The 15,179-nt window shown below is 44.9% G+C and overlaps 1 protein-coding gene across 7 annotated transcripts in view; it reads left to right on the top strand.

Annotated features, from left to right (window-relative positions):
* Positions 1–15,179, top strand: part of ADAM15 (ADAM metallopeptidase domain 15) — a 309,264-nt gene that overhangs the window by 189,005 nt on the left and 105,080 nt on the right. For all 7 annotated transcript variants that reach the window (XR_013603849.1, XR_013603850.1, XM_078671060.1 and 4 more), the window contains exons 16-18: positions 3,764–3,959; positions 6,569–6,646; positions 10,098–10,209. Coding sequence is in view for 5 of the 7 variants with exons in the window: in XM_078671060.1 (XP_078527186.1) it covers positions 3,764–3,959; positions 6,569–6,646; positions 10,098–10,209 (386 nt within the window). In the remaining 2 variants the exon portion in view is untranslated. The remainder of the gene's footprint in view (positions 1–3,763; positions 3,960–6,568; positions 6,647–10,097; positions 10,210–15,179) is intronic.

Genomic DNA, 15,179 nt, shown 5'->3' with positions numbered 1-15,179 from the left:
GTCTTCGGCCCGGCTTGCTTGAATCCTGATGGTGCAATGAGCAAGGGACTCACATCTGAGTATACCCTTCCACGCTTAGGGTGGACAAAATTATTTACAACAAGGGGTGGTGATGGACAGTGTCTCTGAATTAAGCAGAGGACTCTCACCCAGTCAAGAGATCAGGGCTAAATCCAACACCGTTTTTTAGCTCATTGCACCATCCCAGTTTCAGAACCTGGCTGTATGCAAATTAGTCTGTCCCTGGCCCAGTGCATCATGGGAACAGGGCAGACCAGACTACAAAAGCCAATTCTTACACTGGGAAGGAAACAAGCTTCCGGGGACCGGTTTCTGGCATTTCAGCCGTCTTCGGCCCGGCTTGCTTGAATCCTGATGGTGCAATGAGCAAGGGACTCACATCTGAGTATACCCTTCCACGCTTAGGGTGGACAAAATTATTTACAACAAGGGGTGGTGATGGACAGTGTCTCTGAATTAAGCAGAGTACTCTCACCCAGTCAAGAGATCAGGGCTAAATCCAACACCGTTTTTTAGCTCATTGCACCATCCCAGTTTCAGAACCTGGCTGTATGCAAATTAGTCTGTCCCTGGCCCAGTGCATCATGGGAACAGGGCAGACCGGACTACAAAAGCCAATTCTTACACTGGGAAGGAAACAAGCTTCCGGGGACCGGTTTCTGGCATTTCAGCCGTCTTCGGCCCGGCTTGCTTGAATCCTGATGGTGCAATGAGCAAGGGACTCACATCTGAGTATACCCTTCCACGCTTAGGGTGGACAAAATTATTTACAACAAGGGGTGGTGATGGATAGTGTCTCTGAATTAAGCAGAGTACTCTCACCCAGTCAAGAGATCAGGGCTAAATCCAACACCGTTTTTTAGCTCATTGCACCATCCCAGTTTCAGAACCTGGCTGTATGCAAATTAGTCTGTCCCTGGCCCAGTGCATCATGGGAACAGGGCAGACCAGACTACAAAAGCCAATTCTTACACTGGGAAGGAAACAAGCTTCCGGGGACCGGTTTCTGGCATTTGGTATGGTGCAATGAGCTAAAAAACAGTGTTGGATCTAGCCCTGATCTCTTGACTGGGTGAGAGTATTCTGCTTAATTCAGAGACTCTGTCCCTCACCACCCCTTGTTGTAAATATTTTTGTCCACCCTAAGCGTGGAAGGGTATACTCAGACATGAGTCTCTTGCTCATTGCACCATCAGGATTCAAGCAAGCCGGGCCGAAGACGGCTGTAATGCCAGAAACCGGTCCCCGGAAGCTTGTTTCCTTCCCAGTGTAAGAATTGGCTTTTGTAGTCTGGTCTGCCCTGTTCCCATGATGCACTGGGCCAGGGACAGACTAATTTGCATACAGCCAGGTTCTGAAACTGGGATGGTGCAATGAGCTAAAAAACGGTGTTGGATCTAGCCCTGATCTCTTGACTGGGTGAGAGTATTCTGCTTAATTCAGAGACTCTGTCCCTCACCACCCCTTGTTGTAAATATTTTTGTCCACCCTAAGCGTGGAAGGGTATACTCAGACATGAGTCCCTTGCTCATTGCACCATCAGGATTCAAGCAAGCCGGGCCGAAGATGGCTGTAATGCCAGAAACCGGTCCCCGGAAGCTTGTTTCCTTCCCAGTGTAAGAATTGGCTTTTGTAGTCTGGTCTGCCCTGTTCCCATGATGCACTGGGCCAGGGACAGACTAATTTGCATAAAGCCAGGTTCTGAAACTGGGATGGTGCAATGAGCTAAAAAACGGTGTTGGATCTAGCCCTGATCTCTTGACTGGGTGAGAGTATTCTGCTTAATTCAGAGACTCTGTCCCTCACCACCCCTTGTTGTAAATATTTTTGTCCACCCTAAGCGTGGAAGGGTATACTCAGACATGAGTCCCTTGCTCATTGCACCATCAGGATTCAAGCAAGCCGGGCCGAAGACGGCTGTAATGCCAGAAACCGGTCCCCGGAAGCTTGTTTCCTTCCCAGTGTAAGAATTGGCTTTTGTAGTCTGGTCTGCCCTGTTCCCATGATGCACTGGGCCAGGGACAGACTAATTTGCATACAGCCAGGTTCTGAAACTGGGATGGTGCAATGAGCTAAAAAACGGTGTTGGATCTAGCCCTGATCTCTTGACTGGGTGAGAGTATTCTGCTTAATTCAGAGACTCTGTCCCTCACCACCCCTTGTTGTAAATATTTTTGTCCACCCTAAGCGTGGAAGGGTATACTCAGACATGAGTCCCTTGCTCATTGCACCATCAGGATTCAAGCAAGCCGGGCCGAAGACGGCTGTAATGCCAGAAACCGGTCCCCGGAAGCTTGTTTCCTTCCCAGTGTAAGAATTGGCTTTTGTAGTCTGGTCTGCCCTGTTCCCATGATGCACTGGGCCAGGGACAGACTAATTTGCATACAGCCAGGTTCTGAAACTGGGATGGTGCAATGAGCTTAAAAACGGTTTTGGATCTAGCCCTGATCTCTTGACTGGGTGAGAGTATTCTGCTTAATTCAGAGACTCTGTCCCTCACCACCCCTTGTTGTAAATATTTTTGTCCACCCTAAGCGTGGAAGGGTATACTCAGACATGAGTCCCTTGCTCATTGCACCATCAGGATTCAAGCAAGCCGGGCCGAAGACGGCTGTAATGCCAGAAACCGGTCCCCGGAAGCTTGTTTCCTTCCCAGTGTAAGAATTGGCTTTTGTAGTCTGGTCTGCCCTGTTCCCATGATGCACTGGGCCAGGGACAGACTAATTTGCATACAGCCAGGTTCTGAAACTGGGATGGTGCAATGAGCTAAAAAACGGTGTTGGATCTAGCCCTGATCTCTTGACTGGGTGAGAGTATTCTGCTTAGTTCAGAGACTCTGTCCCTCACCACCCCTTGTTGTAAATATTAATATGAACCATAGCATAATCAGAGATTTTCTTATCAGAGCTCTGATATATTGAGAACACTGCCATACATTGTCACCTCACTGTAATGCACCAAAGGGAAAGGGGATATTTATTTAATAGGACAAGTAGATTTATGAAGCACCGTGTTCTATGGAAAAGCAGATATTTTATAAAATTCCATACCCGACTGTACAATACCATATGTTGCCTGTGCACCTTGATTGTGACAAGAAATAGCCTCTGTGGGTCCTGCTTTGGACTAAAACAGTTCTGTGTAGTCTCATCCTGCCTGACCTGTATTGCCTTTGTTTTTTTCTTTATTTTTCTAATAGTGAGGCTCATCCACTGGTGTGAAAATGTACTTTGGTCCCGCCTTGTAACACTTTGCTTCGCATTGCTAGGTACCACACAGACTGTTTCACATTAGCCAACTGAAGAGTACTAGTTACACAATTATTTTGAGTACTGCTCTCCAACCTGCACAGTTTATAATCAGATTATTTCACATTTGCATTTGTGTTTATTATGTACAATGACAGTTCCAAGTCCTCGGAGCAGTCTTCCCCCATCTGTCATTTGCCTGTTCCCCTTTCTTCTCTTTGATGTAATTTCCCCTCCAAATCTAGCCTATTTTTTTTTCTTTCCTTCCTGCTTCATCATCTCCCCTAACCAATCTTTTCTATCATTTTAATCTCTTTCCCATTACTCTTCATTTTCCTATACTTTTCACTATGGGTACAGCTTTACCTTAAGGTATAATTTTCTGAATTTCTGCCCTCCTTCCCCCTATAATTTCCTTCTTGGTCTTGTTTGTTTCTCCTTACGCTAGCGTTCCTAATTCTTTGATTTCCTATTTTCAATGTTCACCTCTTCAGTGATACCAAATGTGGCAAGATTCAGTGTCAAGGTGGCAATGACCGTCCCATCCTGGGTTCTAATGCAGAGATCAATGTGATAACAGTCACTGTGAATAGGACTGCGCTTCTCTGTCGTGGGACGTACTTCAATCTGGGCGATGACGTCACAGATCCAGCCATGGTGATGACTGGTACAGCCTGTGGCGAGGGGAAGGTAGGTCACTTTTCATTGGTTTAGATTTTCTAAGCAGGGGGGCGTATTTCTTCAAAATACTTTAATTCTGAATAAAGGCATTCAATGCCACATAGAATAACCTAATGCATGGCTCCTTCTTCATCCAGTACAAGGTTATTCTGCAGGTGCCAGGGTTCTCCCTTCATAGTGCTGCATATGACAGTAGCTTGTAGAGCATACATTTGTCAGCGACTTCTTTTACTTCCACCAAGTGAAGAGGAGAGGGGTCATTCTTGAGTCTGCTCACCTGTTAGTTTATGCATCGGCCTATTAATTTATTTTTTACCAAAGTTAGCTGCTCCCACCACCCTTGAAGCAGCCATTCATTTGTATGCTGTTTTCTTCCTTTATCTACTTATTGGGGCTCTGCGAGTAAGGAATTCAAAGAAGTGGGTGCTCTTTGTTTGTCTGCTAGATTGGAAGACCTGAACCCATCAGCTATTTCATTTGGTGTTTTTGTGCGGAGCCCTCAATATTATTCTTACTTTACATTGAGAGGCCAACCCTCTCATGTAGATTTTCCCTACTAGATCTTCTTGGGACAGTCCTTTTTTGAGTTCCCACTGCTTTATGGCAATCTTTCCTAACCATTCCATACATTTTATCCTTCCTCCATCTGGTTCTGTCTCTGAACCAGCCCAGTGACGTATTCCTTTGTTGAGTCTTGTAAATACCAGCCTTTCCCTGTGACCCACCTCCCCAAAATTAGGGACTATGACCATGATTACAAGCTGGACGATACTGGAGAAATTGTAAATTTGCATGCAAATTTACCCTTTACCGTTTAGTTAATCCACTTATTAACCTACAATTACGAATGAAACCCCATGGAATAAGGAATTATCATATGGGACTCATTTTTTATTGCAAAACTGCAAAGAATCCCAGTTCTATGGGATTTTAACGCATATATTTACCACCTGCTCTGAACCGGTATGTAAATGTATGTGGGACCTCTGGATGGGTTGTGGCGAGGAGCGAGGAAAGGGGAAGGTAATTTGTACCACTGAGAGCACTGTATGGTCCCTCCTGTCAGAGTGAGGCTTGGCTGCTGCAGCCTAGGACTCATGCAATATTTCCAACTGCGATGAAGGAGACAGATCCAACTTCCACTAAAATGTGGTCAATACTTCTGTTTGGCATCTTTTGGCAAAGTACATCTCCATATGATCTTTTAAAGGTGCGCTCAGATGTAAATAATCATATACTCTGCCCTCCCTCTGCGAAGTCTGCTTCCTGTGATTAATGCACGGAGCGCTGAGATGTGATAACTACTGCTTACTGCATGCAGGGTGACATTTTCCCTCATTGCGGACCATGCCACCTATTGCACTGACTATTTATTTTGCCTTCTATTGAGACACAAGGGAATGCAGGTCGCTGAGGTTTTCCCATGAAACTTTCCTAAGTAATTGTGTCAAGGGGTCGAAACTGCAACTGATCCATCTACTGTTGAGGGTCTCTTTGCCACAATCATCTGGTGTCTCCTGTTCTTATTTTGTCCTGGTGACGAGCCTGTCCTAAGTAATTGTGTCAAGGGGTCGAAACTGCAACTGATCCATCTACTGTTGAGGGTCTCTTTGCCACAATCATCTGGTGTCTCCTGTTCTTATTTTGTCCTGGTGACGAGCCTGTCCTAAGTAATTGTGTCAAGGGGTCGAACCTGCAACTGATCCATCAACTGTTGAGGGTCTCTTTGCCCCATTCATCTGGTGTCTCCTGTTCTTATTTTGTCCTGATGATGACCCTGTCCTAAGTAATTGTGTCAAGGGGTCGAAACGTTAACATATGTGGACTGATTTCAATTCTTGATTGTGGTCTATGATGCTCATATCATGAGTGCCTTGAATAACATATTGTCCCAATCATTCATATGTATGTAGTTTTGTATCTAGCACAAGCTCACTGTTTTCACTCTATTCATTCTCACAGCACTGTCACTTGTTAGGAGCACCCTGTCTTTTTAGAAATGTAAATGTTGTGTCATATTAGTATGAACCTTTTTTGCATTACATGAACACCATTGGCAAAATAAATGCACTTATTGCATAACAAAATAACTTGTAAAGGAGTTTATTTATTACACTATTGCTGTGGACTTCCAAGGCTACACTTTCCTCATAGGGACCACCTTCTTTTATAATAATTGTCCGGCCCATGGGTTACCGCGTTGCCCCTTTTTTCCTAATAATATACAATATTTCCATCTGGAATTCCCCACCTGAAAAATCAAGTCTGGGTTTCCAACAACGGAAGAACTGGGTGTGGAAAAAAGTGCCAACCTCGAATTAGGAGCAGCGAAATTCCAAGTGGTAATTTCGCTCAACCTGACTCCGAATTGGGGCCTGTCTGTGAACCAGCCATTTTATTTGATTCTTCCTCTGTACAGATATTTTTTTATAAATCAACCATTAAATGTTACCCTCCTACAGAGTCCTTCCTGTGAGCCAGCACCTCGAATGGGCATTGTTAATGTGATCCACCGCTGGGTGTCCTGTATGTTGTTCCACCTGCCTGCATTAAAGTTGCTTTCTATTCATAAATCACTTAAGGTGTTCACTCAGGTCTGCTCTGTGTTTGCCCTGCAGGTGTGCCTCAACCAAAAGTGCCAGGATGTTTCTGCCCTGCGTGTCCAGGATTGTAATCACAAGTGCAACGGTCATGGGGTAGGTGCAGGCAGAGCGAAGCCTGTTTCATTGTCATCCACTTCGTTATTTATTTCCGTTGTTTTTATTGTTTTATCCTACTTCCTTGTTTTCTTCTACTTTCCTCTTTCTCTCCTCCCCTTTTCTTCCTCTCCATTCTCAACTTCCTATTCTCTTCCTTTCTCCTTGTCATTCTCACCTCCATGTTTTCTTCCTTTTCTGTTCAGTTCTTTTGGTTGGTTCCATCTCTTTACTGTACAGTTCATGACTTGCCAGCATATACACTTTTTCTTTCTATGTCTTTCATTTTACTTCTTTTTGTTACATTCCTCTGTTTCTAGCTCCAGTTAGCAAGTTGCAATGCCCCCTTCTCACGTCCTATTTAATAATTTATTTAGGTTTTCCCTATTTTATTCATTTAGATCCCTAAGATAAAACCCCTGTCACCAGAAAACTTCTTGGCAAGGGCAAGATGCGCCATACTCTATTTTGTCATCATGGTCCTTTTTTAAAAAAAAATTGTATTTGACAAGCAAGTCATGGAGATTAACATTTTCCAAATACAGAATCAACAAAATAAAAGAAATCAAATTCAATTTAGTGCAAGTTCATATTAAAAAACACGCAAACAAAAGTAAGAGAAGTAATTCCTAGTCAGTACAAATCATTAATAATTAATAACATCGTGAACAGAAAAAAGCATCCATGATCCATATCCTTAAAAACAGTGCAAAAATTTACCCCATATCTTAGCAAACTTTGCTTTTGCTTTAATTCCTCTATTCCTAGCAATAGCATCTTCCATAGTATATATCTCATGAACCAATGTCCACTATTCGGTCGTATGAGGAGGATTCTGAGAGATCCATGCCCTCACAATCACCAGTCTAGCACAAGCCAAGACAATATTTAGCAAATCTTTATAGATAGAACTAACCGGGTATATGGACAATAGTACCACCGCTGCAGTTAATGGAAAATTAATCAGTTGATTTTGGGTTAAAATATTTTCTATGTCCAACCAATACTTAGCTAGTGATGGGCACGAATAGATCTTGCTGCCACCAGACCGCATTTAGGAAATTTAGTACGATCATTATTGAAGTTATTTTGTGACCATTTTGAAGTTTTTGATGGAGTATAGTAAAGTAGACTAATCGTCCTGTACGATTGAAGTTTCAAACTGGAAGACTGGACGACTTTGCTGATATTAACTTAGGCAACTGAGATATTCTGGGCTGTCACATTAGATCCTAAGCTAATAGTCCATTTTAGCGCTAATCTAGGGGCTTCGTCGAAACTATTTTGACTGAGACACTTGTATCCCATACTAATTAATGATTTTCTATTCGCAAAGTAGAAACAAGTCCATATATCTGAACTGGTAATTTCTACCAAATTCATCTTACGTATTAAGTAGTCCCTAATTTGAATGTATTTATATCTCATTTTTTCAGGCAATTTGTACAGAAGTTGCAATGTTGCAAATTGAAAAAAAACATCGGTACCATACAGATCTCCTAATGTCTCAATACCATAATTAGTCCATTCTCGACCAATTTTATCTCTAAAAATATCTGGAAGCCCTGGATTGTCCCATATTGGCAGCTCATTATGGAAAAAAGAAGTATTGCACTTAGTCATCATCAGATTCCATATAAATACTGCATCTCTCGCAGTCTTACATTTTACACGTTTGAAGTAATTTGTTTCTTGTACTTTTGCCAGGAATTGTTTTGAATGACCACCGAGCATGAATTGGTGAAAAAAATATTGATTGTTAACGGCAAATAGGCTACGAAGCCGGCCTAAGAAGGAAGCGAAAAAATAAGCTCTGAAATCAGGGAAGTTCAAACCTCCCTTTTCAAATGGAAATTTTAATATTGTCATAGACCTTCGAACCTTCTGATCATGGTCCCATTGGTCTTAAGTATGATTCTGAAAGGCTTCCTCTTAATCCCTGTTGTAACCCCAGCTCTTCTCCTAAACCCCTCCACTGAGGCTTCTACCACTGATTTTATTGGCAAATGCTGAACCTCACAGAAATCTAGCCATTGCTTCTCCCCGGTTCCATTGTAACACCTCCTGAAAATCACGTGAGCCTGCTTCCAGCTGTGGCTGCGCATTATACAACGTCAACAATAGACCTCCATTTCCTCTTTATATGTTATTTATATTTTCTTCCTTTTCCTTTCTCCCTTTCTACCAAGTGTGTATTCCAGTGTCTCCTAATCCTATTCTAAATCCATGGAGGGCTAGTTCCATCAGGCACACTTTAGGTAGTATGACACACTCACAGCATAGATAGTGCTTGGAATGACTCAACGTCTTGGAGGGTGAACTTCAGTTGGAAGGAAGTGATCAGACGTCTTCCTCTATGACTGCAGTAAGCAGGAGGCCTCAGCAGCGCACTGCTTGCTCTTTGCCAGTGTTTGGATGTACAAGGTGCACAGTAAATGCTATTTTTGTTTCTTCAAACATCAAGGAGCATGAGTCATATAAGGCAGTGTTTACATCCCAAGTGTTGGTCTGTTTTAAGCGAATAATAAAAAGAGTGCAATCTTTGCAGCCCATGCTTATGTGCACTCAGTACAGACTAGAAGTCGATAGATGATTGCACTTGTTGTCTACCCACACTAAGCATCTTGTGCAAGTAATGCGTTGTGTGCCGTCTTTGTGTATCACTAGCTCCACTATGGGTGTGATATAAAAAGTGCTGTGTTTGTACTCCCCCCTTTCTAAGCACCTGATATAAATAATAATACTCTCAGGTGGAGGAGGTTATCATTCGAGGGATCTGATAAAGAGATGTATTGGTGGTTAAAGAGTGGACTAATGCCACCCAATCTTGGCAAAGTTGGTTATAATTTGAGGGTGCCCAGGGGTCTGACCTAGTGATATAGTCCATGTTTAAAGGTGGCTGGTGTAGCCTATGTGACAGAAAGCTTAAAGGACACTGTGTGGACTAATCTGCTAGGCCCAGAGTAGGCAACACTGTTACTGGGTGGACCTGTGCTTGTTTGGCTAATGTCTTTCTCTCTTACTTTCATGAGCCTTCATTAGCAGGGGAAATTAATTTGGGTAATACTTACTTGAAGGTGATGTAAATACGGGGCTATCTAAATTGATTTTTAACAGTGTGTATTAACATTTAATTTGTAGTGACAAAAGCTGAATGGAATGTTTTACTTCAACAAATAGTGCAGCGATTACATACTGCTTGCGCCCACCCACACTTAACACCTGATAAAATGTTCAAAAAGTGATTAGCACCATAATGTGTGCCAATAGCTCAATAAAAGCCAGGCAATCTGCCTATGTCAAACCTTATTTGATATTCCACTTTGTCTCCTCTGATGTTTCCTCTCTTTTTGCTCTCTGCCCATTCTCCTGCTTTTATCCCTATCAAATCCTTTGGTCTGTCCCTCTGTAGCCCCACCTTCCTGTTGTGTAAAGCAGTTCTGTTTTACAGGTCTGCAACAGCAATGGGCACTGTCACTGTGAGACCGGCTGGGCACCGCCAGACTGTAACAGCGCAGGGTATGGAGGAAGCATCGACAGTGGCCCCTTGGAGCAGCGGAAAGGTAACCATGCACAGTCTAAGATATGTTGGCCATTGCTGGTCTTTGTATGTTGGTTCATGGTATGTTTGTATTTAAATGTGTGAACACACCTGTTTCAGGATCTGTTTCTTGTTGTTACTGTTGTTGTGAGGTTAATAGCACTAAACCAATTCACCCTTAGAGTGACCTTTGAAAGAATCCCACATCTACTTTGAGAAACTTGCTAGTAGATTATGGGGTCTCAAAAAGGCTAGAAACTTGACACTTTAATGGTGTAGAGGTCAAGGTCCTCCTTGATGTAGTCTTCCCTCATTAGTGGTACTAAAGACCACGTACAAGGCTTAACTCACCCAGAGGTGGTGCAGGAGCAGGAATTAAGAAAAAGACGTGAAGGAAAAACAAGAGATAAATCATCAGTACTTAGTATAATATTGTGCAACAGAATACTTCCTGGCAAAGAGGCAGTACATTTGATAAAACTCTTTTTTCCGATAAAAGGCAGTCTGATCGTGTTCCATTGAAGATCAATGTAGGCCCATTAACATCCCTGAGCAGTGAAAGTTCCTAAAAGCATCAATGAGCTCATGTGGGACTCTTTCATTTGGGGAAGTTGGACCAATTGACAGGACAGACTTTGAACAGATAAAGCTGAACTGTGATGCAAGATTGGGCAAACTAAAAAAGAGGTACCTTTCGACAGTTAACATATGTCTGGAATAAAAGTGATTCCAGCTGGAGCTGATAGCAGGCGTTGACCAAGGCAGATTCCAAAGCATCACACTGGCAGGAGTCCCCGGTGAAGAGCACTTGTGGTGGTGACGAAGCTTCACTCTCCAGATCTGAGCAAGGAGTTTGGTTCCCTGTTTGCAAAGCACCTGGAACGTGGACCTTTTCAGAGGATAATTGTCTCCAGCAGTGCTTGAAGTCAGGGTCCTAATCAGGTTAGCAAATCTGTTGGTGAATAAAGTTTGCAGACTGGGAAAGTTCTAAGCATGAGCAGATGATGCAGTGAGCCCAAAGGATAACACTGTCTAGATGTGGTGTGTGCAGTCTTTTATGGATTTATTTTCCCTGGGCTTATTTTAAGAAAATTTTCTCTCTGCATGCTGCTATCCTAGACCCTGCTCCCGAAAGGTGACACAGATTAAAATCTGAACAAAAATGTGTTAAATAGGTGCAGTAAGATCGAATCTTTCTCTAAGCCTACATGAATGGTGTCCAACCCGTTTTGGGGACCCTGGGCAGGCAGGGGTTACTCAGCCACAACCTTGCTGGTTGAGACTTTTTACCATTGATGTCATGGGGCCTGACCAGCTCTGGTTACTAACACCTGAGGACCAAGCACATCCTTTCCCCACTTGACTCTAAAGGTACTGAAGAGAATAGTTCAAGACGTCTTTGGGAGGCACGGTGCGGGTAGAGACCCATGACTCAAGAAATCGCAGTATAGAACTCAGTAATGTCTGTCCAGCGCAGTTTTTTAGCTTAATGGAAAGGTACTTTATTAAACCAATATGTAGTACCCGATAAATATATGACGCAAGGTAACTCAGAGTTCTAATGCGGGGCCACAGGTAAGGCAATAGTAATCTATGAATGCAAATCACATGCGCAGGCACACAGTGATAAGTATCAGCTGGTTACTGTGTCTGTGAGCCGCAGGCCAGTCTCTCAGTGACACTCAGTTTCTCAATGCTTAGAATGTAGGCCCTCAGTCTCACTTCTAAGCCACACACATCTTTGGGGCAATGTTCTGTGAGCAGTTATCTTCTCTGGTGCAGCGGATTAAATACAAAGACAACCTTCCACCCTCACCCAGACAATGATGAGACCCCACCCACAGGTCACTGGGTGAGCCCATCTGGGTAGCTCAGCTTTTTTTTTTGCCTGCGCAGAACGTCAGGTTCACAGGAAGAAAGCAGGGAGACCCACTCGAGCACTTGTGTTGTGCCCTGCGTTGTCCCTTCTGGTTGAGTGTGCCACTGGGAAGTAAGAGCAATTGGAATCTTCAAGGCAGCGTGCAGGCTTCAAGTAGTGGGATGCAGGAAAACCAGTTCAAGCACTCTGGCCAGCCCCTGGGATATCCTGTCACCTCTCCTGTTCACTAGGCTTCTCTTCTGGGTAGACATCCTCCTATTGGGGTGTACTCCATTACACTCTCAGTGGAGGCCTGGTAGGTTCCTTTCCAAGTCAGGCGCACAGTTCTCTTCCAGCAAGTAGGTGCAGACGTTCTTTTTTAAAATTTTATTTTATTTTATGCTGTCACTTTGTAGAGTTTGGCTGTCAGGAAGTCCTGAATCTGAAGCGTTTTCCTCACCCTCTGCAAACGGTCCCCGCTGATCAGTAAGAAATCCTGGAATCATCCGAGGAAGTTTTAATCTTTCTGTAATAGTCCCTTTTCATACTGAGAATTTTGAGTCCATTGTTTCGCAGCCAGTTCTTTAGTTTGTGAATCCTCCTCTCCACAGCAGATATCCTGCCTTTTTTTACCAGGTGATGATCCCACAGAAAGGAATGATGAGAAGTGTCTTCAGGGAGAGTACCCAAAACAAGAGCACAATGAGGAGTAAGGATCTTATACCTGACCGCCTTAAGCCCCTTAGAGTAGCACATCTGCGAGACCAAATGGCAGGCCCTGACAGAATGTTTCACCTTGCACTTACAAAGGAGACTGCTGTCTCTGTCTCCAAACACCTGCCATCTACCCTAAAGAGAGTGCTCCCAGTGGAACAGTCAGGCAGGCCACTGATGGAAGCTCACTGCCTGTCTCCATCCACTCACATCTTAATATTTGGTGCTTTGCAAAAACTCAGGAATGTCAGCAAGACACAGTGCTTGTTGTTTCTGATAGATACATCTGCCAGTGGATTCCTCACCTTGTGAATATCCCCCTGCGTCAGCAGCATCCGGAAATTCTTTTTGTAGCTTCGCGCCGACGTGGACCGACGTCACAGAGGCACGGCATCGCGCGCGACTCCGCTGACGTCACCGACCCCATATTAGGCCCACGCCGGCGTGATGACATCAGTTCCCTTTTTTCTGCGTCGTCGATGCTAACGGTTTTCTAGGGATCGTCCGTAGCTTTTGCAGTAACTTTGTTACCTTGTATTGTTCGTGTTTCATTGTCTTCTCTTTCGACATGTCTTTGAAGAAGGCCGGATTTAAAGCCTGTGGGGAATGCGGCAAAACCATGTCCATTACGGATCCACGTGAATGCTGCTTGTGGTGTTAAAGCTCCGACCACGACGTCGAAGACTGCCAGTCTTGTAGGAAGATGACACCTAAGGCCCTCCGGGAAAGAGAAGCTAAGCTTCTTGTGGCGAAGTTTAAAGGAAGTAAGGAGAAGAAAAAATCGAGGTCGCGTACTCGATGCTCGAGGTCAAGATCTCGTTCGAGGTCGCGGTCGGACTCGTCCTCGGCCCATGCTTCCAGATCATCCAAAAAGAAGCATAAGAAGAGGTCCCATGAATCCCGACATCGCTCGAGGAAGGACTCGGATTCTAAGCCGAAGTCGCAGGTGAAGCTGATTGAGAAGGTGGTGGTTTCTTCGGCTTCGGAAGATCAGGACGCCGGAGGTGAGGCTTCGCATGCGAATTCGCCAGGTTCTCCGAGGCAGACGGCAAATCCATCTCCGGTTCCACCCCATCCTCCAGATCGGGAGGATGAAGGTGAGGGGGAGATGGTTGGAGAGGGAGAGGCTCAGTTGCCCGAGTGTCTGTCGACTCCGGTGCACCAGCCCGAAGAGGAAGTCGACGTCGTATCGACTCCACGCCCTCAAGAGCAGCCTGGGGGTTCGTACCCAGCCTTCCCGGCTCCAGGTCAGGATCCGTCGCATTTCCTTAATGCAATGTTTGGTATATATTCCAGGGCTATGTACCCATCTGGGGCTCCTGTTGGTCCCACGGGTCCGATGGCGTTTGGTCTGGGTGTTCCCCAATCCTATGCACCTGCGCCCTTTATGCCCTTTATGCCGGCTCCGGCGCCGCATTGGCATTTTTCGACGCTGGCGAGGCCTTCGACTCCGAAGCCATCGACGCCGAATCCTTCGACGCCGATTCCATCAACCCTGATGCCGAACCCTGTGCGACGTCGTGGGATTCTTCCTCGTCCGGCGTCGGGGTCGGCACCGGCACCGACTTCGACGGAGCTGACAGTGGATCCGACGGCTTCGAATGTGAAGCTCAGGTCGAGGCGTGAAGCCCAGAGGCTGATGGAGGAAGAGAGGTATCGTGAGGAGAATTTGGAGGAGGGTGAGCTGCAGGAGCCTGAGGACCCATTTGAGGACCTTTCAGTGGCTAGTGGTCTTGAACTGTCCCCTGAGTGGGATTTAGCTTCAGTACCGGATGAACCCTCTAAAGATGTGGCTCCTTACCATGTCGTAATAAAGAAGGCTGCAAGTTTATTGAACATTGCTCTACCTACTGCTGAGTTTAAGTCAAATCTTCTCACAGAGGTACTTCACTCTCCATCTTCAGCATCTGAACCATTGCTGCCTTTTAATGATGCCCTTAAAGAACCGATTTTAGAGGTTTGGAAGAAACCTGTATCAGCTCCTGCTGTTTCTAGGGCTGTTGCCAGGAGGTACAGAGCTGCTCCTGATGACCCAGAATTTTTATCCACTCACCCTCTGCCTGAGAGTTTGGCCGTGCAGGCGGCCTGTTCCAAAAGATCAACGGGAGCTTTTCCACAGGTTCCAGCAGAAAAGGAGTCGAGAAAACAGGATCAGGCTGCTAAAAAGGTTTTCTCTTCTGCCAGTATGGCGCTGAAGTCCACGAATGCAACCTGCCTGATGGGGCGTTATATCCACGCCCTGATGGACACTGTAAAACAGTTGGTGCCCAAGATACCGGAGGAGGATAGGAAAGACTTCCAGGAGGTAATCTCTGACACTCAGGCTGCAGCAAGGCAGGTGATTCAGAGTGGATTGGACACAGCAGACTCTGTGGCTAGGGTCATGGGCTCTTCTGTGGCAACAAGGAGAGCTGTGTGGC

Source organism: Lissotriton helveticus, chromosome 12 (assembly GCF_964261635.1).
Source record: "Lissotriton helveticus chromosome 12, aLisHel1.1, whole genome shotgun sequence".
Taxonomy (NCBI): Eukaryota; Metazoa; Chordata; class Amphibia; order Caudata; family Salamandridae; genus Lissotriton; species Lissotriton helveticus.
Note: the sequence above shows the minus strand (reverse complement) of the source record. Positions and strands in the feature narration are given on the sequence as shown.